Raw genomic sequence first — 26,309 nt, forward strand, 5'->3', positions numbered from 1 at the left:
GTAAACATATGGAGTGCAATATATTTATCGATGCCCACAGGAGGTATATATTGTATTGGAGGGCTGTAAATATATGCAGTGTTATCCTATTGCATGTTGGAAACAGAATGGTGGAGATGAGTACTCATAGCCAGGTCCATTATGGCGGCCATCTTTAAATGTGCAGATGGGGCGGATGAAATAAGAACTTTTAGTCTGTGTGGTAGAGGTCCAGCCAAAGTTGTTTGGTGAAACTGGGATTCAATACATCCTATTGTTGTTTTGTTTTGTATTACATTCTATTCCAATCTGACTATAAGGGACACAGTATGAGTATGGGTACCTTCTTACCTACATCTACCCTGCTGGTCCCCATCCAGCCTCAATACCTGTAAAAAAAACATACTGACCCAATATCCGGTCACCACTTTTAAGATTACTGTCACTAATCAGTTGCAATGGGATGGGACGCTTTCCAGTCCCTTGTTGAGGCTACGGTATGCTGGGGCCAATCAAGCAGCTACCCCAGCACTCTTAGCATCCGACACTGCTTCCTGCGTACGGTATCTGATTTGGATCATGTACCACTCAGCACACTTGCGAGTGATCGCACTACTTTTAAAAACAGACTGCCTTCTCCACTCAGTCTCTATCCAGGTGAGCAGAGGCGGGTTGGTCCTAGGTCCTCCACATTCTGGAGCCATGCAAGTAATTCTCTATGAGACTACGCTTCACTTTCTCTCTACTGTCACACTGGGCTCTCTAAATGTGACTTTGAATGTTTACTCAAGCCTGACCTTGGCTTACATCTTTATTTTAGTCAGTAGCAGTGGGCGGGCCTCTGTATCGACCAGTTGGGACAATTTTGATTGTTACATAGTGTAAGATTCCTCTATGCTACATGTATGTCACATGATTGCTCACAGTGTGACACTGGCATGTGTGCTAATGTATCTCTTTGTTGTTGCGTGTCTTTCTCGATTTCACTTAAATAGAGTACATGCCAGTGTTTTACGGAATACATCATTCTTGGGCAATCAAAGAGTGCCACCCATAGCATGCGCATGTCCACAGGTGGAGACAGCTTGCTAGCGTTCCCAGGATTCCTATGACATTTCATATGTAATATGCTCACTTTTAATTTTCCTTGTTCTTCTTATTTTTATTATCTCATTTTTAGGTGAATGAGCGTAATTTCTCCACATCTACACCAGGTATTATACCGCTGTGGAATACCTGCATACTAGATCACAACATAGGTGTGGGGAAGGTTCATCAACAATCTTTTATCGGTCCTGCTGAAGCGCCATGGATCCACTCTGGACCAATAGGCACGAAACATGTCTACCTGATTACACTATTTTTGATTTAGTCACAGCTACTTGGGCACATTATGTCCTGCCAGTAAATGTAAGCAATTTTGGGGTCTTTCTAATCCTGCCAGTAGAACCTGGAAATTAAATATTTACTTGATTTCTCCTAGACCGTTTCTTTCTCGTTCCCTTATATAATGCCACCCTACACGTTCACTACACCCTCACACTCACGCCGTGGAACATACGCCATAAAACGACAAAAGATCTCCACCAAAGTGACCCTTTGTGGGGTCTGTAGGTAGCTGCAGCACCGGGTGTTGAGGAGCAATGCCCAATGATGAAGCCAGACATCTTTAGGGGTGTGTGAAGGCCATAAAAAATAATCCATAGGATTTCCCTCTCCACTCTTCAAATCTAGATATTTGTTCTCCCTTTCCTTTGACTCCTTCCTTGATAGGAACAGTACCTTCATGGTTGATATAACCAAATGTTTCATACCTAGGTCATACTGCAATTCAAAGCACTCACCATAACGTGGCATACTATCATTTAGCTAATGTGCTTTGAATCTGCATAAGGGGGTATGTATTATTTAAAAGCAATTACAATACAGTAGAGATTCACACAGTCCAGTTTTAGAATATAGGAAAGTGATGGTTAGTAATGAAACAAAACTTTAGATGAGTACCTAATATATACAGAGATAACTCCTCCTGGTCCAACTAAAGGTTCCAACAAATCTGGTGGGCACAACGTGAATCCCAGCAAAGCCTCGCTGCACAGCTGCAAGCTTTATCAAAATCGACGTGGAGCATTGCATAGCCTTACAAAACCTCACCCCACAGCTTCATTGGAACCGATGTCAAGCGATGAAAAGCCATGCAAAGTCTCACCTCACAGCTGACAGATTCATCTAAATTGACGCTGATCGATGCAAAGGTCCTCATAGCCTCGCCGCACAGATGAAAGCTTCATTGGAACCGACGCTGAACAAAGCAAAGCCCCACAAAGCCTTGCCGCACACCTCAAAGCTTAATTGGAACCGACGCTGAGCAAAGCAAAGCCCCAAAAAGCTACGCCACACAGACTTCACACCAAGGACATAAGGTACAACTCTCAGTAGGCCAAACTTGGTCCTTGGCCCGGTCTGCCCGTCATCGTGGTCCGACTGAACTTATCACTTTGTCCAAGTTCAGTGGCAACAGATACCCTCAGTTGGCACTTTTGCCTTTTGGCGCTACTTTCATCGAAACCTTTAAAGCTCAATATCTCCAGTTTTACGGACTGGATTTTTGTTATGGTCTCAAATTATTTATTAAATCAGAATCTATTTGTCTAAATTTGTTTTGGATTTTTCTTGTGCTGTGTTTTCACTTTATTACAGATGGTGTGCTTTACGCAGGATTATGCAACTCTTCTCAACCAGAATTTAAAGTACTCTTGTTCAGCAGGCCTTACTGGGCCTCTGTGCCAGTCCGCGCTCTGCCGTCATCTGCCTGAACTTGTATCTTTGTCCCAGTCTAGCGTGGCCAGATATCCACTTTCAGAGCTTTTCCTTTTTATCGATATTTTCAATGAAATCTTTAAACTTGGCATATCGCAGGTCTACTGATTGGATTTTTTTCCATTTTGGTCTTGGTTTATTTATTAAACTTTACTATTTTTTTAATCTGGTTTGGAATTTTTCTTGTGTTGTGTATTCACTTTATTACTGTATGATATGCTGCGTAAATACTTTACACTCTGCCTCTTTTGAACAAAGCTACCAGATGGTTAAGCACAGGTTAATTCCGTGACTTTTGTGGTTCGCCCTGACAAGGATTGTGGTTGTTGCTTGAGAAATGTTAACACTCACTTCAACCAATATTCCAAATTCTCACAATTACATTTTGACTTCCCACCAATAAAACCATGCGCTCATACTTTGCAATATCACTGCAGGAATGCATCTTTAGCCCTCATATTTTCTCATTTTGTGGTGTTACCTCTTATTGCAGGAATTAGTAGGATTTTGCAAAATGGAGGACAACCTTAGTCAGAAACACTTTAAAAAACATAAGACAGATGAAAAGAGTAATTGACTGCAAAGTATGGCCTTTAATTAAGAAAGTAGCTGCCAAGAACCACACATTTTGATACGGAAGCATCAACTTTAAAAGTCTACTCAAATAGCAGAATTGTTGCAATGCCACAGAATTGCACCAAGAAAGAAGGATGCTTTAAGACGTCTAAAGTATGGTGTAACTTAAAAATGAGACTGATCTAAGGCTGGTGTTGAAGATGGTGAGAAAGAGGGGAAAGAAAGACATTCTACTGAGACTCAATAGTGCTCACCGGTGACCGTGATAAGGAGATGACATCAGATACCATCAGTAATGTTGAAAATAAGGGACTGCGACTTTACGGAAAGCACAAAGTAAAACTCAACATCAAGCAAAGCAAGGGTTTTAGGCAAGTCTAGTGGGAAAGGTGTGATCAATGGCAGGAGACCAAAAATAAATCAACTTAAAACTGGCATTATATCATTGGGTAATGTTTTGGAGACCAGTCTGAGCTCTGCCTAGATTCTCTCTTCATAACTTTAAATTTGTGAGAAAAAAGGTGCGGTTAAACTACTTTAAAAATATTTGTTGTTGAGATAGTGAAAGGATTTTCTCGAACCTATAGATCAATGCAATGCAAGGCATTTTGCCATCCTATGTGAAGTGTCATATACATCCCGCCACAGGGACAATGTTGGCTACTTCTGGGGACCAAAACATCTTCCCTTGTCGTCCTCAGTGACCACCTTTACTTGTCGTACTTTTCCTGGAGACTAATAAATGAGCTTCACAAAGACATCCGTAAATGCCAGCTAATGAGAATCATAGATGAATGCATGTAAGGTTTGGCTGTGTGGACATACTCGAACATTCATTCTCCAGTGTCTTAAGAGTTATACATGTTTTGCTTGCTTTAGCCCATAGTAATGTGGTTTCTCAGAGGTTCTTTAGGTTTCTTTTTTAAATTGGCACTCTCTCTAACCCTAACTCACAAAATATTTTTCATCAGAAAAAGAGACACATTTTTCGGAGCCAATACCTGGGTCAGAAAATGGGCCTGCAATTCTGATCAGTGCTAGCTCTACCAACCACTGCCAGTCTCTGCTGTCTTGCTACTGCCATTTGTTCACCAAGTCTATGTATGATTCCTACTAATTCTGAGGGTTTTTGGGACTTCAAATGAGTTGGTGGATAGGTTGACTGGGAGATTCCCATTCACCAGCAACGACTAGGTAGTGCTAAGGAAACGATTTGAAGTATTGATTTACTAAGGTTTGTAAAGTGTACTGCCAGAGTTTAAAGTTACAGGCAATGATGCATATATTTCATACATCTTTAGACTTATAAAAATATGAAATTTCCATCCCATTGGGTTACATAACTACCACTTTTTTATACACATATTGCATATGTCATATGAAACCGTATACAAAATCAAAATAATTCCCCACTACGGTTTTGAGCGATATATTTGCTACATACTTACATAAACCAATGCAGTTGTATTAAGATTTAACATTTGTTACTAAAGACATTTACCACCCATTGCATTTAGGATCTCATGCTCAGTCAACTTGTTGAAGAAATTGAGCTAATTTGTTTAACTGTAAAATTCACGACAGTGCTTGTTTATTTGTCTAAATATTTTTAAAGCCCCAGATTGGGACAAGAAGCTGCTTCTATGCGATTTTGTGTAGAAATGCTTACCCCATGCAAACAAATCACATACCTCAGAAGTAAACTAATATGAATTGATATTTGTCAGGTTGTGTGTGTTTAACGGGGTAAAAGAGAACAAAAAATTGAAAACTTATAATTTTGTACTTTTATTACACGAAGGCAAAATGCTGCTTTTAAAACATACCCTCTAATACAAACTCATATACTGCAAGAATACATATAAATTCTACAAACCTGGCCATTTGTTTGTATGCCTCTTCAGCCACTGCAAAAATATGAGGGTCCATGTCCCCCATATTCTGACCGCTGTATGCATTGATAATATCTTCACCATAGATGGGCAATTGTTCATATGGATTAATTGCAACCAAAACGATACCTAAAAAGAGAGATACACTGCATATTAAACATTATTTTATTTAACAGTATCACTGTTAAATTAAGAAACATGTAATGTGTCTTTTCAGATATGGGTGTATGGCAGCAAAAAAAAATCACTCCTCAATATGTATATATAAGATGTAAATTCAATGCAAATTCATTTTTGTTAAGTTACTAAATATCACACAATAAAAATAAACAAACATACAAATACATTTTTATGAGTTTTATATAGTGCTAGCTAGACCCCAAGGTATCAGAGCGCTTTACATAAAATAAAAAATAGAATAGTGAAGTAGTGTGGCTCACTGGTTAGAGGCGGCAGACCCGAGAGCAGAGGACGGCCCGGGACCAGGGTTCGATTCCCGGCGCGGCAGGTTTCTGGATCAGGGTCAGTGGACTCGATAATTCTCTCGCCTCGGTGCCCACTCTGATCAGCGATCACACTCGGCAACTCTGGGCATTAGCTTGCCTCATCTTCACTAACGGCCCCACCAGACCGCCGGGGATGCCTGGTCTCACCCTGGAGATACCCATTAAGGGACCATCTCTCAGGGAAGCCAGGAAGGGTTTCGCAGCGGTCGAAGCGCCTTGGGACCCTACGGGTAAGTAGTGCGCTATATAAATGCCTATACATTTACATACATTTACAATAAATGTAGCGTTACATATAATGCAAGACACTTGGGGGGATAGTCTCAAGAACGTGTGATAATTACCGCAAAATTAGCTTAACGCAACTCTCCTTATCGCACTCAAACGCAGGAAAATAACGCTGTGTTAACGTAGCATTCACAACACGGTGGTACCATGCGATAGGCTCACAATAACGCGTCAAATGTTCGCATTAAAGTCAACGGGAACCAGCAAAAATGTGAAAACGAATGCGTAAAAAGTTGTGTTGAGGCCAATTGCGATATAAAAATCTGCGAAAACCAGCAACAGACCTGCAATTCACACACATCAGGCAGGAAAAACCACCATTAAGGAAGAAAAAAAACAGACCAAGAAATGTCAACCAACAGCGAAGCACAATAGATGTTGCCAGAGCAAGTACAGATGACAACCAGAACCACCAAAGGACCAGCCAGGGACCTCGGGGTCAGGGAAGGGCAAGGAGAAGAAGAGTAGGAAGAAGCGGTTCAGTCCACAGAAAAACAGGATCCTGATAACGGAGGTGGTAGAACACCATCAACAACTGTTCGTCACCTCCACTGTGTCATTGGCAACAAAAATTGGGCTATAGCAGACCATTGTGGACAAGGTGATGCAGTCTGAGTGCTGAAGAGGACAATGGAAGAGGTCAAGAGGCACTGGAATGATGTGAAGCTCAAAACCAAGCTGAAACTCGCCAACGACAGGAAGGCAGCAATGCAGACTGGAGGTGGGAGTCCTGCGCCACAGGAGGACCTGGATGAGATGGAGGAAGTGGTGTCCACAGTCATCAGTGGAGAGACGGTGGCAGGAGTTGGGGGACCGGACACTGCTCAACATGACCAGACAACAGCACCAGGGTCCAGTAACGACCAGGGACTGGGGGACAGGGGGAGATGGGCACAATTGCACACATGTACAATTAAGTAGAGCACATCTGCGGACAAACCATGCCCCAGCCCCCCAACTACCACCAAGAGACCAATGTACTCAATTATGCGACATGTCAGCACTGTATAAGCGCAGAAGTCGAAGGCACACCGCATGAAAGCGGTAAGGGGCAGCAAAATAAGAGCTGCAGGGGCGACTCCCCCGAAATGCAGCACACACACACACATAACATGCAGAGCACATCAATATTGACAACAATGTGGTACAAACCGTTACCCGTCAACAACAGAACACAGAACACAACTGGTGCCACTAGTGTGTAGAAAGTGGCCAATCACATTTGGCATTGCAGGGAAATGTGAGTTGATAATGTACAAGTACGAATACACATCCGTTATGTTGTCGAAATGTCCACTGTCTCCCATCAAATAGACAGCTCCTCCCAAACAGCCACAATGTACACAGTCATGCAGTCTATATGAAAACATATACAATGCGACAGCATACATGTGAACACATTGTTAAACTGCATCTCCACATCACATTGCAGAGGGAGAATCAACACCTCCTGCAGAGCAGCCCGAACCTCTCTTCTCTGATGACGAAGAGGACAACCACAGCTTCGATTCCGACGCACACTAACAGCTTGTGGAGAGCCTCCGTAGCCCACCTCCAGGAGCAGGGCAGTCTAGCTGCTACGAGGAGACCCCACTCCCTGCACAGCCCACGGCTGCCTCCTAGGACCCCCACGAAGAACACATGGCCTTTGAACACCATGTGTTGTGATGCCAGGAGTATATGGCTGAACAGGTGCAGGTGGGCTTCGACAACATGGCAGCCAAACTAGATGCCATACGTGGGTGTCTAAGTCCCATCAGGGACCACTCACGGTCCCTAACAGACACCCAGAGTCCGCTCCATGTTCTCCAACGAACCATGGCTGACATTGCTGGAGCCCTTACTCAGAGACTAGACAACTGTCCAGTCAGAGTGGCTCTAGCGATGTCAGCCAGGAGTTGGGACACATGCGGAGGTCATTGGAGACCATGGAGCGGACTCAGGCGCAAAGAGCGGCTGCCATGGCTGCACACCAGCGAGAGGTAGCTGGGTTTTCTCAATGGCCTCAGGACCATCCCCATGGCATTGTTGCCTCAAGGCCTGGCGCTGATGCATGCTGCTGCTACCACTCCATCCACATCAACGCCCCCTGAAGTGTCAAAGTGTCAGTGCCACACAGTGCGGCAGACATTCCACCTCCGGCCCCTGAGGTCACACTGCCACATAGTGCTGGAGACAGAACACCACCATCCACGCATGAGGCACATGAAACTTTAGAGGACATAGATGTGGATAAAACCGACTCACTGGTAAGAAGAAAACTGTAGCATTCATCTCTGCCATATGGCCTGTTTCTGCTTGGTACTGCCCTCTGCATCATCACCTTCCACTGTCACCCGATACACTCTGCGACACTCACCTTGTACCTCGACATGGACTGCCATATTCTGTTTGATCACCAATGACACAGCAATCAGACTGCAGACTGAACTCTTCCTCTTCCTTTGGACTTGTCATTCCCTGAAGGACTCTGGCAGGCCCTCCAAGGGCCAACACTGTAAAGTGGGGTTTGCAAGGCCCTGTACTGCTCCAGCAGCAACACTTCACTGAATTTGCATTAAACATTCATAATCACACAGATGTGTCATGTCTATGATCTTTCAATTGTGGAGGTAAGGATAAATGTAGGCTCAGTGATTCCCCCTTATGTCCATGTTGCTCATGTCGTTGGACTTGGGTCACAGGGTGACTCATTACCGAATACGGTCCGGGTGGCGCCGACACAACAGGGACACACGCATTAGTTACTTCCTTGTCCAGCCCAGTACAGAACCATGCCCAGAGCCCCAGGGTCATTGTTCAAATTCTTATGCTGAACTGGCATTTGCCGGGCCAGCCCACTCCGCTCACGCTCACAGGGGGAGTGGGGGGGGGGGGGGGGGGGAGGTGGGGGGGAGACAACGCTACATGTGCCAGGTCTTTCCTGTAGTGATCTGCAGATCACAGGTCTAGTTGTCAGCATGCCACAGCCACTCCCTCAGAACTGATTTTCACTCACACCATACTAATCCAGCACATGCGTCACCGGACATGTGACCCTGCCAATAAAAAGGGCCAGGCGCACGTGCTCAACGCCATTTCCACTCTCCATCTGGGTGTTTCCGTGTGGTGTTAATGTAGGCATGAGGACTTAAGGCCCTGCAACATCACATTCCCCAGGTGCTGTTGTCTGCACCACGATACTCAATCATAGAGGGTCCATGACTTGCGGGGCACAGACTTGGTGGCTCCAGATACACTGCGGCCGGCACAGGCACACCGCCACGGGACGGTGGCTTTCGGTGCACTGAGGTAGGGGCACCTTAAGTGCTGAGTGGGTGTGCTGCCTGCGATGATGCACCGTCCTGGTGGTCCGGACTAGTGACGATCGTTGTGAGCCCTGCTAGACTGCAGTGTAGGCCTGAGCCAGCGGGCAGTGCATGCCTACCGCCACGTGGCGTTGCCTCAGGGGTCATTGAGTTAGTGGCACCTCAAGGCCTGGGCGGGTGTGCAGTCTGCGATGATGTTGTGTGCATTAGTATGTCCTCTGCCATAGTGAAATCAAGACCCAGAATCAAATGTGAGATCTGGTGGCCTGCGGACCGGGGCTGCATGATATGAAGGGTACCATGTTCGTGGGCCCTGGGCTTGGGGCTTGCACCAGCACGTGGTGGGCCCTCTTTGCGACACGCCGGTGGCAGAGGGTGAGCAGTGAGGCCTGGGTGCACAGGGGCAGTCATGCACCACTGGGCGGTGGGAGGGGCTGGGGTGCAGCTGCCTAGGTTCACAGGGGCGGGTATGCACCGCTGGGAGGCGGGAGGGGCTGTGGTGCAGCTGCCTGGGTGTGCAGGGGTGGGCATGCACCGCTGGTCGAACGGGAGGGGCTGGGGTGCAGCTGCCTTTGGGGACAGGGGACAAAGGCATGTGCAATTTTATGTGCTTTGCCATTCATGTATCTGGACTCTGTTTCAGATAAGGGATCTGTTTCAGATGTGGGACCCAGTGAACTGCACTACATACCGGCACGTGGTTGGAGACACACCAGGGACAGCAGGTGAGCAGTGGGTCCTGGGTGCGCGGGTTCGGCACTCTCTCTCTCTCCCTGTTCCTCTCTTCTTTTCTCTGTCTCTCTCCCCCTCTCTTTTTGTTTTTCTCTCTCCCTCCCTCTATTTCCGTCTTTCTCTCTCTCTCCCTCTTTTTCCATCTTCCTCCTTCTCTCGCTCTCTTTCCATTTCCTCTCTCTCTCTCTCCCTCTCTGTATCTCTCTCTGTATCTCTCTCTCTCTCCTTCGCTCTCTCTATGACTTTTGATGAGCGCATGACACACCTTCTTATCTGGATTTTTGTCTTGCAGGCTGTGACCTACAGATTGCCCCGAAGAGAGCTCCATGTGTCTTCATTTATGTTCTGATTTCTTTTTTATAAATTCTAGTTAGGTAATTCAGGCGGTGAAGGTGTGATGCTCATTTTTGTTGACAACACATGCATGTTACCTGTTGTGATTGTGCGACATCAGGCGGATTCTTTGGTACATGATTTCGTGAAGTTGATGTGACTTTTCTTTGCTTGGGGAGGGCGAGCAGGAGGGTCCTGGGGGTGGTGGCGGTGGGTGTTGTGGCCCTGTTGGGGCTACGAGCTGCATGATCAGTGGTTCCATGGCATCTTCTGTTCTTCAGGTGTGGCTCGGGGCTGGGCTCCCTTTTCTAGTGCAGGCTGTTGTCCAACTTTACACCAGGTCAGAGCAGGTGTTAATTTCCTGCTGCTAGTGAGCCTTATTGTCTGTTTTGGGTTCTTATCGCCGATCTGGCTGGTCGTAGAGAATGTTGCGGAGTGGTGTTGTCGTGGCTTTTTCCACGGGAACGTCTACTCTGCATCTCATTAGCGATAGTTGCGGGGGTCATCTGTGGCGATGTTTTATGCAGCTGCAATCGCAGGTTAACTGCTGATATGGGCTGTTAGCACCAGCTTGTGAAACGGGCCATACATTTATCGCCACTTTGGCTGCGATAAAGTGCCGTTAACTCTGCGATAAATCCTTGAGAATATGCGCTTGCAAATGCTAAAATTCTCAGAATTTCAGAATTTGAGATCGCAATTAGGGCACGGTGCTATGTAGCACACAAAAAGCCACACGCAAAATAAGGAATCGCAAAATTTGCGATTCCTTATTTTGCAATTGCATTTAAGGAATTGCAAATTGCGATTCCTTAAATGCAATGTAGGAAGCACCCAAGTTGTGCAAATTGTGGCTTAAGGAATCGCAAAATACCACCAACTTCAGGTTGGTGGTAAATTGCGATTTCTTTGAAAAATTAACTTTTTGGCATTTTTCAAAGTGCCATGTGGGTCACATACATACCCTTAGGGCATGTATATGGGCCACATGTGCACACATGTTAATTTCAGGGGTGCAAGAGGGTGTCTCCTATTGACACCCTTGCAACCCTGAAATTGCATTCCCAATTTGCGATTCTCTAATTGAGAATCGCATTAGAACAGCATTAGTTAAAGGAGTTTGGGCCATATGTAGGAAGCCTAATTCCGCTCGCAAATGCTGAAAGTTGCAGAATTTCAGCATTTGAGATCGCAATTAGGGCAGAGTGCTATGTAGCACACAAAAAGCCACACGCAAAATAAGGAATCGTATTTTTAAGGGAGATTGGGCGATACTCAGCACAGTTGGATGATGACAGCTGTGTTTTAGGAAGAACAACAATGGTGGCCACATCTGTCTCGGGGGGGAAAGTAGCCCCTCTCGAGGGCTTCAGCGAAGAGGTCGGAGAGGTGCGGGATAAGGGTCTCCCAATATGCTGCATAGTACTCCTGCGGAAGACCATCTGGGCCCGGGTTTTGACGTGTGTGCTATGGTGTCATTGATCTCCTCACGGGTCATGGGGAGGTCCAGGTCGGCGGACGTAGCTGTGCTGAGGTGAGGGAGACGGAGATGACCTGGGCTGAGCAGTTCTGAGGCAGATGCCTGCGTGCTGCCTGGAATATAACTAGCGATAGTAGGAGGCAAAAGCCTGGGCCATCACTAGGGGAGAACGATGTACCGAACCGTCCGGATCCACAACCTCCGGTGGCCATAGGATATGTGGCTACTCTGTGCTGGATCTTCCCATTCTTGTCACCCCATCCATAAACCCGTGCTATAGAGGATCTCCACAGGAGTTTGGTAGCTTCCAAGGAGAGTTGCTAGATTACGTACCTCAAGCGTATGAGTTGTTATTCTTAAGCTTCATCTCTGTCCTCGGGAGGGCATTGTTCAAGAAGCAACGCTTGGGCCTCCTACAGGGTGATATGGATGTCTGAGACTGTCGCTTGAGTTTAAGCTTGCCCTTGGCGAAGCCACGGATGGTGGCTTTGATCTCGCCTCCCATAAAAGTGCCCAGAGAGGGGACAGACCCGGTATTGGTGAGGAAATATTGCTGGAGTTCAGCCTCAATCGCCTTTTTAAACTCTTTGTCCTGGAGGAACCACACATTCAGCCGCCAAGTCGGGCGAGCCGAGTTAGGAGGTTCCCCAATGTGTAAAAGAACAGGTGAGTGGTCCAAGCTACCCCTGGGGAGGATTCGGACGTTTCTAATTGTTTGGCATTCAGTAGTGGGGATAAATATAATATCTATCCGTGCATGGGTATGGTGCACGGCTGATGTATGAGGAAATTGCCTGCCCTGGGGATGTCAGATTCTCCAGGCGTCGCACAAGCCCAGGAAGTCCGCCCAGTTAGCCAAGTGCTAGGCGTTCGTGATTCTTGCAGCAGATTGTGTGCTTTTAGTGTCAACATGGGGATTGAGGACTGCATTAAAGTTGCCCCCCACTATGTGGCACCTAGAGGTAGAGATGCGATGAGGTCGGTGGCATGGTGTCACAGGGGTCACAGGATCATACGAAGTATCCCCCGAGAGTGACTTTCGATCTCCTTCACAGGATTGGAGAGGGCCCTTTAAGGAAGACCCAGACTTTACAGAACCAAGGCCTGCCCCGTTACGACAGCGCTTGTCGGCCTATCCCGGCCGACCACGTTAGAGAAAAGGGCGGACAAGGAAGACCCATCGTGGGAAGCGGGGAGCAAAGATGGAGAGAGACGGAGAGCAAGCAGACCGGAGTGGAGAATCAACGATCGCCCGGAGGGACTTCGCAGCAGCAGAGAAGACCCGAAGGAACCATCAGGAGAAGAGCCAGGAGGCCAAGAGCAAAACACTTCGCCCAGCCACGCTCATGGAGATGTGTGGCTAAACCAAGTACGGAGAAGACTCCGGGGCCTCTTCTACCTCAAGGGTGGGAATGGGTAACTGCAAGTGGGCAGTCTAAAGTGTTGCAGAACCCTCTGCCTTGTTTCTTTCTTAAGAATCATGTCACGCCTTATGGTACGAGGATTTGCTGCCTGTCACAAATATTTTGTGCTTACACTGGTGGTGGCTGTTTCCACAAATATTACCTGCACTCCCTTCCCCATATCGTTGGTAGTATTCGTAACGGTTGTCTAAATACTACATATCCTCTTTTCTTTCTGGGGCACGTCCGGTGACGAGAGCCGAGGACTCAGGAGGACCGAGAAGAAAGGAAGGACGGCAGGAACCATTCAGCCCAGCTCCTCGACGACGGACTCTGTTTCCAATCACGTCACCATCTTCTTGTACCCCCAAATAAAACCCTCTTACGTGCAGTCACTTTGTTTGTTGGCTCCTTCCCTTCTTGTTAGCCCCGTCGAGTTACAAGTGGCGAGCCAGATAGGAGCTTTCAGTCTAACAAGATGGAAGCCTTAATAAACCAAATGAGGACGGGACTGGCCAAACTTGGATGGGCCATGGGACAGTCGACCGATCAAGCCGAACATGACCGAGCGACCTTCACTGCCGCGATAGAACAACAGGCAGACAACCTAACAAAGTTAGCCAAAGGACAAACCCAGCTGTTGGCTGCGATAGGATAAACTCAGGCTGCCGCACCTCCGGGAGCTGTAGTTTCGCTTCAAAAGTATGTCACCGGAGACTATCCCGTCTCCTTTTTTTTTTTTTACTTTGAGAGGGCGGCAAGGGCTAGCGCATGGCCGGGAGAACGATGGCCCTTTTACCTAGCCCCCCTTTTGTCAGGGAAAGCCCGAGCGGCTTATCAGTTGGCCAACAAAGACGGGACCGCCACATATGGCCACGTAAAACAGTTTGTCCTGGATCGAATGGTAGTAGACGATGAGAGCCATAGACTGCGGTTCAGACAAGAGAGAGGGCTCCCCGCCGATACTCCTAAAACTCTTTTCTTTAAACTAAAGGACGCAGCTGATAGGTGGCTGAAACCCCTGAACTCTACGATGGATGACGTTATGAACAAGATCTATCTTGAACAATTCCTCGAAGCCCTGCCATACGGAACCCAAAGATGGCTTAGGCAACATGCAGGCTTAACCCTGGAGCAGGCCATAGAGATGGCCAATTCCTATGCCAGGGCTCAGTCACGCAATATTCCCAGGGAACCGGAAAAAGCCACCAAAACCATACCTCCTGCTAAAGTTGAAAAGAAGAATCCAAAAACCGTTCCAGATCCTCCTTTTCCAGTCCACCCCAATAGGCCCGAAACTCCTGCTGTGATGGGACCACAGTGTTATGACTGCAGGGAATGGGGGCACATAGCCCGGTATTGTCGAAAGGGGAAGAAGAACAGATGGAAGTAGGCTACATGCCCCAAGCCATCATGTATGCCCAAGAGACAGGACCCACGTTTTATGTATGTGTGTGCCTAAACAAACACAAAACACGAGCTTTGTTAGACTCCGGTTGTCGCCATTCTGTTGTCAGACAAAACCTTATATCTGCTTCATGTATCCTGATAGGGCGCACAGTTGGGATCAAGTGTGTACATGGGGATGTCAGGACTTACCCATTAGCCAGGGTAAACAACCGAAAATGGTAGAGCGTTACAGTGCGATTTAGGGATACTCCCAGAGTTACCCGAACCCCTCATTATAGGTACAGACAACTCGTGCTTCTCCACCCTTATGGCCGAGTCTCTACAGAAGAATAGTGCGACTGGCACTTCCATACCTGGTCTCTTAGTATCCGAGCCCTGGGCCACTGACTCCCATTTTGGACGGCCCAACTAAACGATGCCTCTCTAGCTCAGGCATGGCAGAATGCACAAGACAACAAAAACCGGGGCAACCGTACTTACCCCTGTTTTGTCGAACAAAAGGGTCTTCTTTATAGACTAGGGACCGAAAAAGCCCAACCCCCAAGCGATTTCCGCAAACAAGCTATGTTTTATGCCCACGCACATCTGTTGGCAGGGCATTTAGGGACAGAGAAAACCATTACCCAACATTTCTTTTGGCCAGGTGTACATGCTCAGGTGAAACATTTTTTTGAAAAGAGTGCAATTTCTGTCAAAAATGGAATACCTACATTCCCCCAAAGGTTCCACTAGTTCCCCTGCCTATCATAGGGAAACCATTCGACCGCGTAGGGGTTGACATCGTGGGTCCCCTTCCCAAATCAACCCGGGGATATCAATATGTAATGGTTGTCGTAGACTACGCCACCCGTTATCCGGAGGCTTTCCCCTTAAGAGCTGCGACTTCAGCAGCAGTAGCCCAACATCTGGTAGAACTGTTTCACAAATGGGATTTCCCAGGGAACTGATAACTGACCAAGGCACACCATTTGTCTCCTGCATGATGAAACAAGTGTGTGCCCTCCAGCATATAAAACACCTTCGCACTTCGGGTTACCAACCGCAAACCGACGGGTTGATAGAGCATTATAATGGCCTCCTTAAAGTCACCCTGAAAAAGCTACTGATGGGGGATGGTAAACAATGGGACCAGTTGCTCCCCCTGGCTCTGTTTGTTCTACGCAGCCAGGTACAGAGCAGCCTGGAGTCCTCCCCGTTTGAGCACCTTTTTGGTAGGAAACACCGCACCCTTCTTGAAATCACTCGGGATAGCTGGGAAAGGGAGGGGGCTCAGGACGCACAAGAACTGCTTGATTATACCGATCAACTCAAAACAAGACTGCATAAACTAAGAACCCTCTCCTATGAGACCCTGGTGAAAGCCCAGAACAAACAAAAAACCTTTTACGATAAAGGAAAGAAATGGAGAGAGTTGGCAGTTGGTGATTGGGCCCTCGTTTTTTTGCCTACTTCGACTCACAAACTCCGAAAGGAATGGCAGGGACCCTATCCCGTTCAAAGAAAAATTGAAAGAACGACCTATGTGTTACGGCTTTTCCCAACCAGAACACAGATATACCACATCCATATTCTAAAAAAATGGTTGGGGCCACCACCCAGTACCCCCCAACTGGTGGCCACGGTTACTCCGGTCCTTCATACTGTGGACCAAACCGTTATAAACCCTGACCTTACAGAGACCATGAAAAAAGAAGTACTAGCCGTTCTTATGAAACACCACACAGTATTCTCAGGCCAGCCTGGCAGAACCTCCCTGGCGGTCCATTCCATTCCCACTCCTGAAGGCGTAACAGTAAAACAAAAGCCATATCGAGTGCCTGAAGCACGCCACCTGTTATTGAAAAAGGAGGTAGAAAAAATAGAGTCAGGGATCATTGTACCCTCCAAAAGCAACTGGTCCTCCCCTGTGGTACTAGTTCCGAAACCGGACAGAAGCACTAGATTTTGTATAGACTACCGCGCCGTCAATAGGGTCTCAAAGCAAGACGGCTACCCTCTGCCTAGGGTGGATGAACTAATTAAACGCCTTGGTGTGGCTCAATATATAACAACCATTGACCTCACCAAGGGATACTGGCAAGTCCCCCTTCAAACACAAGATCAGGAAAAAACGGCTTTTTCACACCCAATGGCCTTTTCCATTTTACTGTTCTTCCCTTCGGCCTGCACGGTGTTCCAGCGACCTTTCAGTGTCTCATGGACACGCCCCTCTGCTTAAAAACCCCACTGCTGATGCGAAAGACCTCAACAACTTCCGCCCCATCACTAATCTACCCTTTCTGGCGAAGATCACAGAAAGATGTGTAGCGAAACAACTCTCTCGTCATATTAAGGACAATGATCTTCTTGACATTTGTCAGTCCGGCTTCATCCAAAACTGCAGCACTGAAACAGCCCTACTGCAAGTTGTTGATGATGCGCTGAGGATACTCGATTCAGGGGGATCTTGTCTTCTAATTCTCCTTGACCTTTCTGCAGCCTTTGACACTGTCACTCACAACACCCTCCTCAACACTCTTCAACAGAGAATGGGCTTGGAGGGCACTGTGCTTAGATGGTTTGCCTCCTTCCTCTCAGATAGATCCCAGATGATCAAAAAAGAGAACAGTCTTTCGTCTCCTGTAGGTCAAGGTATTCCGCAAGGCTCTATGCTTGCACCCACTTTGTTCAATCTCTATTTAGAACCACTGGGAAATCTCCTAAGTAAATCCGGGATCCACTATCATCTCTATGCAGATGACACTCAAATCTACCTCAAGGTCGCCTCCACTCACGACCTCTCCATCCTAAGCTCCACTCTCGATTCCATTCAAAACTGGATGTCAACTCATCAACTGATTCTGAATCCCTCCAAAACTGAATTCCTCCTCTCTCCTCCTCATTCTCACCTCCCCCGGTTCAATCATGGATGGATCAGATTAATCTACTTAACAATAAACCCATCATTGTTGACAGCGCAAAATCCCTTGGTGTCATACTCGACAAAAAAGTCAATCTAATCTCCACCTCAATTCCATTGCAAAGTCTGCTCGATACCAACTGCGCCTTCTTTGGGGAGTTCGTCGCTTTTTCCCGGAGCAGGACCTTAAAACCCTGGTGCAAATGCTGGTCCTCTCCAGACTGGACTACTGCAATTCTCTTCTTTTTCACACCCCTTAGATCGGTTCTCCATTCAGCAGCTCGTTTCATCTATGGGGCCAAAAGAAGCGACCACATCACATCGATGTTATCCACCCTCCGCTGGCTTCCCATCGAGGCTAGAGCTATCTACAAGACTATCTACAAGACTGCATATATTACTCACAAAGCCTTACACTCCTCCTCTCCTTGCTACCTGGCGAACAAGCTAAAGCTGTCTGGAGGCTTGAGACCATCACGTAACGCGGAAAATCTACTGCTTGAACCTCCCACTTTCAAGAAGGAAAGATTGATGGCCCAATCCTTTTCAGGCAATGCAGTGAGAATCTGGAACTCACTTCCGCCTCAGATCCGGACCACCGCCTCCTCCCACGTCTTCAAAAGGGACCTCAAAGCTCTCCTCCTTCAAAGACACTTCTAAATGTAATTCATGCCCTCTCCATTACTGAAAACTACTCTCCATGACTATGGAAGTGCCTTCCCAGTGTGTTCTGGTAGTTTGAGTGTTTACCATTTATTGCAGTATTATCCTTGTACCTGTGTATGGTACCCGTCTATAACTTGCACTCGTCACTTTTCTCCTGTAACACACTGTTTGCTACCTCTCACATTTTGTTTGCTTTTGATACTTGCACAAGTGCCACCATTGCCTACGTAACGTTTGTTCTTGTGTCTCAGTGTCTAGCATATATTGCAGTATTATACCTCTAATTGTACTTTGTTTTCTCTTGTAACTTGCACACTTGTCACTTTTTCCTCCTGTATTGCACTGTTTGCTACCTCATGCATTTTGTTTGCTCACAATTGTCACTTTTACCTCATGTAACTTATCATCTGCTTTTGTAATTTTGTTCATTTGTAATTTTCTTTTCCTATTGTGAAGCGCTCTGACACCTTTGGGTAAAGTCTGCGCTATATAAAAACGCATAAATAAAATAAATAAAATTTAAAAAAATACGCTTCGGCCTATTTGGACGACATAGTCTTAGTCATCCCTACCTGGGGTACCCACCCACCTACACCACATGAGGCAGATACTAGGAGCCTTACAAAACGCTGGCTTACACATAAACGCAAAAAAAACGAGAATTGCGCTTACACAATTCAAATACTTGGGGTACGTCTTGGGAGAAGGACACATTTCCACAACAAGAGAAAGTAAGAGCATTCCAGTCCCAATCCTTCCCAACCACTAGAAGGGATTTAAGGGCGTTCTTTGGGTTGGTAGGGTATTACTGCTGTTTCATCCGCACTTTGCTATGGTGTCTGCTCCACTTACTGACTTGCTCAAGAAAACAGCGATCTCCTCACACTAGAAACATCCTTCCCCCCAGGCTTGCTTCGCCTTTCAAACACTTAAAGAAATATTGACCTCTGCCCCTGTTTTAATGACTCCAGACTTTGAGAAACCATTCTTCCTACAGACAGATGCCTCGGGGGTGGGGTTAGGTGCTGTATTGTTCCAACTGGATGATGAGAACAGCGAGAGACCCATTTTATACCTGAGTCTAGCGGTCACATGGAGTATTGACAGACTCCGTTGTTATCTCGAAGGCCGTCACTTTACGCTTTTAACGGACCATGCCCCATTGACTTGGTTACAGATGAACAAGGGTCGGAATGACTGCATACTACGTTGGTTCCTCTCTCTCCAGCCCTATGACTTTGAAGTCCGCCATAGGAAAGGGGTGGAACAAAGAACGCTGACTTTCTTTCTTGTTAAAGCTGGGGGGGGGGGGTTGGGGGAGGGAGATTTGTCACGGGGTCACGGGATCATACGAAGTATCCCCTGAGAGTGACTTTCGATCTCCTTCACAGGATTGGAGCGGGCCCTTTAAGGAAGACCCAGACTTTACAGAACCAAGGCCTGCCCCTGTGACGACAGCGCTCGTCCGCCTATCCCGGCCGACCACGTTAGAGAAAAGGGCAGACACAGAAGAACCATCGTGGGAAGCCGGGAGCAAAGACTGAGAGAGACGAAGAGCAAGCAGACCGGAGTGGAGGAATCAACGATCGTCCGGAGGGACTTCCCAGCAGCGGAGAAGACCCGAAGGAACCATCAGGAGGAGAGCCAGGAGGCCATCGGCAAAACGCTTCGCCCAGCCACGCTCATGGAGATGCGTGGCTAAATCAGTTATGGAGAACACTCCGGGTCCTCTTCCACTTTAAGGGAGGGAATGGGTAACTGCAAGTGCTCTGTCTAAAGTGTTGCGGAACCCTCTGCCTTGTTTCTTTCTTTAGAATCACGTCACGCCTTATGGTACGAGGATTTGCTGCCTGTCAAGAAAATGTTGTGTTTACACTGGTGGTGGCTGTTTCTACAAATGTTACCTGAACTCCCTTCCCCATATCGTTGGTGGTATTTAGAACGGTTGTCTAAATACTACATATCCTATTTTCTTTCTGGTGCAGGTCCAGTGACGAGAGCTGAGGACTCAGGAGGACCGAGAAGAAAGGAAGGACGGCTGGAATCATTCAGCCCAGCTACTCGACGACGGACTCTGTTTTCAATCAAGTCACCACCTCCTTGTACTCCCAAATAAAACCCTCTTACATATAGTCACTTTGTTTGTTGGCTCCTTCCCTCCTTGTTAGCCCCGTCGGGTTACACATGGTCAAGAGTTGTTGTGCGCATCGATGGGGGTAAGTATATGGAGACGAGATTAAGAGGATTGCCTGCTAGGGTACCGGTCAGGGTTACAGAGCTTCCCTGGGGATCATGAGTGGCCTGTGTGAGCACAAAGGGGAGATTGCGCTGTATAATGATTGCCAGCCCCAGAGAGCCCAGGGCAAACCTAGAGTGCTAGAATCTGTCGGACCCATACCTCGCTAGTAAGGGGCAGTGGTTGCCCATGAGGTGAGTCTCCTGGAGCAGGAGAATGTCTGCTGTCTGGCGTTGGGCAAAGCTTAAGACGGCCGTCCGTTTGAGCCTGTCAAGAAGCCCATTGATGTTCCAGGATAGTATGAGGAGGGAGGGTCCGTTATTGCTCACACACGTCATGGTGGGCGCAGGTGGGAGCAGTGGGCTGTTGGACCCGGGTTAGCTGCGGGTGCAACAGGGGCCTGGTGTGAGTGTAGAATGGTAACTGTGGATGTAGAGCGTAAGAGGTGCATTGAACTATCGTAGTGTGTTGTGGAAGGCAGGTGTGGTAACCCAATAACATCATCAAGAATGGGACAACGGTCCCAACCCCCCTCCCTACCCCATCCCCCCACCCTATACTTCAGGAACAGCAGCATCTGTTGTCCCGGTCAAACAAGTAGATAACCAAACTAAAATGTTTGGGTTGGATTGCGTGGAGGACCCCTCCATACATACGTATGCTCTTCATTTGGCAGAGGGATTCCGGATTGAAGCAAAAACTCTGCCAAAGCGCCCTGGATGATGAAACAGTGAGGACGCAGCACTAATCAAGTTTGTCCCAGCAGGGGCTGTGAGGAACCCAGAGTCAACAGGACAATGTAGACTTATTCAATGGGGCATAGGGCAGTCCAGCATGGCTAATGTACGTGGGTCGACGCAGGGAACCGGAGGAGCCAAGGGCCCACAGTCTCCAGGGTGCTGGCCGACCCCCACTCCAGCGTCGGGTGTAAGAGTGCCGCCTGGAGGGGCATCAAGGTTCATAACTGGACATCACGCCACTCAGACACTAAACCAGCAGGCAGCGTAGACCCCCTCTCTCAGTCACCACTCCACATAAGGTGTCAGATTGTTGGCCTGCGGGAGAGGTCCGACTACGTGGCCACCAGATCCAGGGTGCCCCGAGGAAGGCGTTCTCCGGGTGAGTTTCCAACTGAGCAGTTCCTTTGGCAGGGTGGGGAATCCGGGGGCTAACTCGGCGGGGGCACAAGGGGGCGCTCCTCCGTCAGCCAAATCCATGCAGCCTGCGGCAAGTCAAAGAACTGTGATTTGCCCTGAGAGATGACACAGAGCGGCCAGAAAAAGGAGTCGGGATTGAAGACCAAGAGTAAGCATTTTCTTCTTGACGTCCATGCAGGAGCGCCTCTGGTCCTGCACTTCCCTGGTGTAATCAGGGAACACCATGATGGTGTGGTTCTGGAACTTTAGGGGTCTCAGGGACCTTCATTTACACAGAATCGCGTCTCTATCTTTAAAGTTGAGGATCCGGGCTATTATGCGACTGTGCGGAGCTCCAAGCGGAGGCTTAGGTGCGCGGGACCGATGGGCTCTCTCCACCGCAAACCATGCCGAAAGGGTGTCCTTGGGCATCCAGGTTTCGATGAAGGTGGACATCTGTTCTTTCTCAGCTCCTTCTGGAAATCTCACAAAGCGGAGATTGCTGCGGCGCAAGCAGTTTTCGACATCCTCAGCTCGCCTGTGGAGTTCCTTGATACTGAAGGCGGGTCACTTGTTCCTTCAATTGATGAACATCATCCTCCACCATGGAGAGACGAGATTCGGCCTCCGCGATCCGGGCTGTGGCATAGCGGAGGTCCTTTCGGATAAGAGACACATTGACCCGGACCACCCCGATGTTCCCCTCCACCGAGGCCTGGGACGCGATGATCGCCTTCAGGATGGCGGCCACGTCTTGCCCTGGAGAGAGAGACCATCCTTGGTCTGCCCAGGGGGGTAATGGTCAGCCGAGGTGAATTGGTCGATCTTAGTTTGTGTGTGGGTGGCAGAATACTTAGGGCCCCGGTCTTTCCCCATGGTGGGTGTTGGTGAGCGTATCAGCAGGGCCAGGAGCAGGGCAACTCCGGTGCGGGTCCCTGCCGATTGGAGCGAGGTGGGCATTCCAGGCGTCAAGCGAAAATCCATAGGGGTCCGAGACCCAGGGCCCAAGGGCGTTTGTCCCCCCAGGAGCCATGGAGGTGAACTCGGCTGTGGTCGTGGGTCCCCTAGGGTGAGTCCTGATGTCCAAGGCCAAATGGGATCAGTGGGGAACCACCTGTCTCAAGGCACCGGTTTGTGAATTAGGATTGTACCTACCACGTGGAGTTCTGATCTTGATCGTGTCCAGGAGCACGGGCGAGGCAGTGAGGGAGGAGAGGGTGAGGTGCAGGTCCAGAGTGCCTTCCAAAGTGGGCACAGTTTCTCGCCACCCAGGCTCAGGCCACAGGCCCCAGCCCCTTGTATTGTCAGTGCTGTAGGGCAGAACTCGAGGCGAGCACCACGGGCCCCACATCCCAGGCAGTCAGCAGGAGTCACCACACGGGGCCCAAGGCACCGGTCATGCAGCCTCCCACCTCCTAGCTGTTCCACCCATATTGGTCTCGTTGTAGCTCAGAAGGATTATGCGTGGATTGATTGTCCCTTCAAGGCGGGTGTTTGCTTCGGCGAGCGGCAGGTGCACAGATTGCAGCAGGTAAGGTCAGGTCCCCACCAGGAGAGCACTGCTGCGCGGTGTCACAGCCAGGCACATTTGAAGCAAGAACTGGACCCACGCAAGTCCCAAACCTCCCAGAGGGCTCTCCAATCTCTACACCCGCTGGACCAGCGGGACCCCAGGAGACTCCGCTTGGGGGATCTGAGCAAGACCAACATGCTTCCTTGTGCTTCTGATCTCAGTGGGAGGGGGGATGGATGATGCCACTGATTAATGTGCCCCCCGCCGCCCGAAGTGGCGGTCGATATCGCAATTACACCTCAGCCCAGCCGCAGCGCCCAAGGCTCAGGCCCCACAATGAGCACGGGGACTCGGCCGAAGAAGGGGGCCGCCCTCAGGGCCGCAAGGCCCAGGGGCAGACTCCAGATCGTCAAGGAGTTAGGGGGTGGTCCCGGGCCCCACAGCTCCAGCTTCCTTGGTGGCCAGTGAGCAAACAGGCCCGCCGGTCACCGCGTTGGGCCTCTCAAGCCGGCACTTAAATCCTCAGCCCACATGGCCTGGGCCTCGCCGCGACACCGGGGGCTCTGTTGAAGCAAGGGAGGACTTCCCGCTCCAGATCACCAAGGAGTAGGAGCGGTTCTGCAGTGCCCAGCCACCTCCATCGTGTCATCAGGCAGATTGCTGGTCTTCACATCGGCCCTTGGGTCGCAGATGAATTGGGCAGGGACTTCAGTCCTGCAGATGCAGCCCAGATTAGGGCTCCACGGCCCAGGGAACAGCCGCTGCCATTTTGGGATTGGGAGCTCAGGGAATCGGCAGCGACTGGGTTTTTCACAGAGACGGCAGGGATTCTGCGGAGCTTCTCACCGCAGACAGTTGGCACAGGCTATAGAAAGGCGTTGGCTGCAAAGGTGGGGGATGGATGGCTGCCGGTGCTAGTGGATTTTAATGCGGATAACGGAGCGGTCCAGAGCACTCAGAGTGCAACGCCATCTTGACGCTCCAAGCCTTGACGCTCCAAGCCAAGCCCCCCCTTTTCTTCTGAATTAGCAACTTTCAGTTCAGAGTGGAACTCACCTAAATCCTCTATTATTTAAAAAAAAATAACCACAACAAACTTTCTCCATCCAGATACTAACTGCTGAATTTTACCCCAGCTGAAAATCATAGCTTGAGTTAAAAAAAGAAAAAATAATATTTGCTCTAAGACCAATTGACTTATTGTAAATGCCTAGGGTGGGAAAAGCACTCCTACAAGCCTCTGGTATGATCAGTGGCTTGTACTCACCTTATATTAATCTATTACTATTGACGCTGTAGACTAAAAGAGAGATTTGTCACAAGGGGGAAGTTCTTTAGCCCTTATTGGCTTTTTGAACTAAGGATAAAACATTTCCATTAAGAACTTCGTAAGGATGTTTGTCGGGTATTGCATTCCCCACCCAATGACGAGCGGGTCCCGATGCCAAAGCATGACACTTCATAGGGAGAGGGGCCTACGCCCTAGCAGGGGATCCCCCTAAACTTGGGATAATTCCATTTATAGCCTTATAAATGATTCATTGAACACAAACGTGTACCCAGACTTATCTCCAAAACGTCATACCTGTTATTACTAATTGTCCATAAGCGCATACAACCTTTGAGAAACAGCTTCAACTATTCTTGGAAACCGAAAACATTAGTTAGAATCTCACTTTCAACATGTATAATTGGAGTAAATCGTCTCTGATTGTAATTGTGTGTCATAAAAATGTGCAATGTCAAACCTAACTCTGTCTCAGTGTATTCTCCAGTAGTTCCTTACTAACATGTTGCTATCCCACACACCCTCATTACATTCTGTTTTAGTAATCTTGTTCTAACTAGTGGTGAGCATGACTCGTGTAATTCTGTGTAGTGTAATGACGCAGAATTACCCTCAAATTCCATGAGATTATCCAGAAATATGCAAAAAGAGTCATTCTGCATTTAATGGAAAAATGTCCAGAGGATTCATTTTGCACTAAGAAATAATGCAAAATGCAACAGAACATGTGAGAAGCCACATGTGCCTGCTAAATGTGCATTGGATGCAGGATTTCACCCCAATTTATTCCTGGCATTTAGGGCTAGTATCTTAGTGCAAAATGTACCCTTGATTCCAAAATGGACACTTACTAAATGTGCTCTTGCAGTAGGATTTGGTTCAACCAAATTGCTTTGAACTACGCAAGCACATATAATTGTGTTATTATCAGTAATTCTTTATCAAAGAGAAATGCACAATTACCAAAATTACTCCAATTACTCCGACCTTGTACACAACATGGGTTATTTTACTAGACCTCATATGTTATGTTATGTTATGTTATGTTATGTTATGGGGATTTATGAAGCGCCTAGCTGCCCCAAAAGCGGAGCCTCCCAGTACTAGACCTTCGCAGATGGATACATTACAGCCAACAGCCTAACAGAACAAACATTTGCAATGCAATAGATCTCGCATTAGGAAAGTTTGAGCTATTGGTATTGTAAATTACACAGTTTTTATTTATAAATTAGTTTTGAAAATAGAGAACTTAATAGCTTTGTCATTTACAATGCTAATAGTTTTAACTTTGGCAAATATGTGTTGTATTTACGTGACTTAGATCTATTGATATTACAAATAACAATGGCTTTTACATTTTTTATATTTAATACTTACATAAAAGATATTGCCATTTATAATGGCAAGAGCTTAAACTTTTGTAAATAATTTTTGGGAAGAATATGTTAATTGTATTTTATTGTGACGAAAATCCAAGAACAGAAGTGAAATATTAACATCTTTTTGTGACATTTGTAATAAAGCTTGAAACATTGAGAGAACATATCTGAACCAGTTGTTGAATCGTTGCACAGATTGATGCTGTGGTGGTGCTGAGTGATGTTGTGGTGGCGATGAGTGATGCTGTGGCGTTCAGTGATGATATGGTAGTGCCTAATGATGTTGTATTTCCCATGAGTGATGTTGTGGTGGTGCTGAGTGATGCTGTGGCGAAGCGACAGATAGATAGAGGCAGGGCGATAGAGGGAGGGCGATAGATAAAGGGAGGGCGATAGATAGATAGAGGGAGGGCAAAAGATAGATAGACAGAGTGATGGCGATAGAGTGAGTGAGTGCGATAG

The 26,309-nt window shown here is 47.8% G+C and overlaps 1 protein-coding gene across 5 annotated transcripts in view; it reads right to left on the reverse strand.

Annotated features, from left to right (window-relative positions):
• Positions 1–26,309, reverse strand: part of MYO5A (myosin VA) — a 712,580-nt gene that overhangs the window by 317,636 nt on the left and 368,635 nt on the right. For all 5 annotated transcript variants that reach the window (XM_086958311.1, XM_086958310.1, XM_086958309.1 and 2 more), the window contains exon 4: positions 5,252–5,396. In XM_086958311.1, the coding sequence (XP_086814437.1) occupies positions 5,252–5,396 (145 nt within the window). The remainder of the gene's footprint in view (positions 1–5,251; positions 5,397–26,309) is intronic.

Source organism: Lissotriton vulgaris, chromosome 2_1 (assembly GCF_964263255.1).
Source record: "Lissotriton vulgaris chromosome 2_1, aLisVul1.2, whole genome shotgun sequence".
Taxonomy (NCBI): domain Eukaryota; kingdom Metazoa; phylum Chordata; class Amphibia; order Caudata; family Salamandridae; genus Lissotriton; species Lissotriton vulgaris.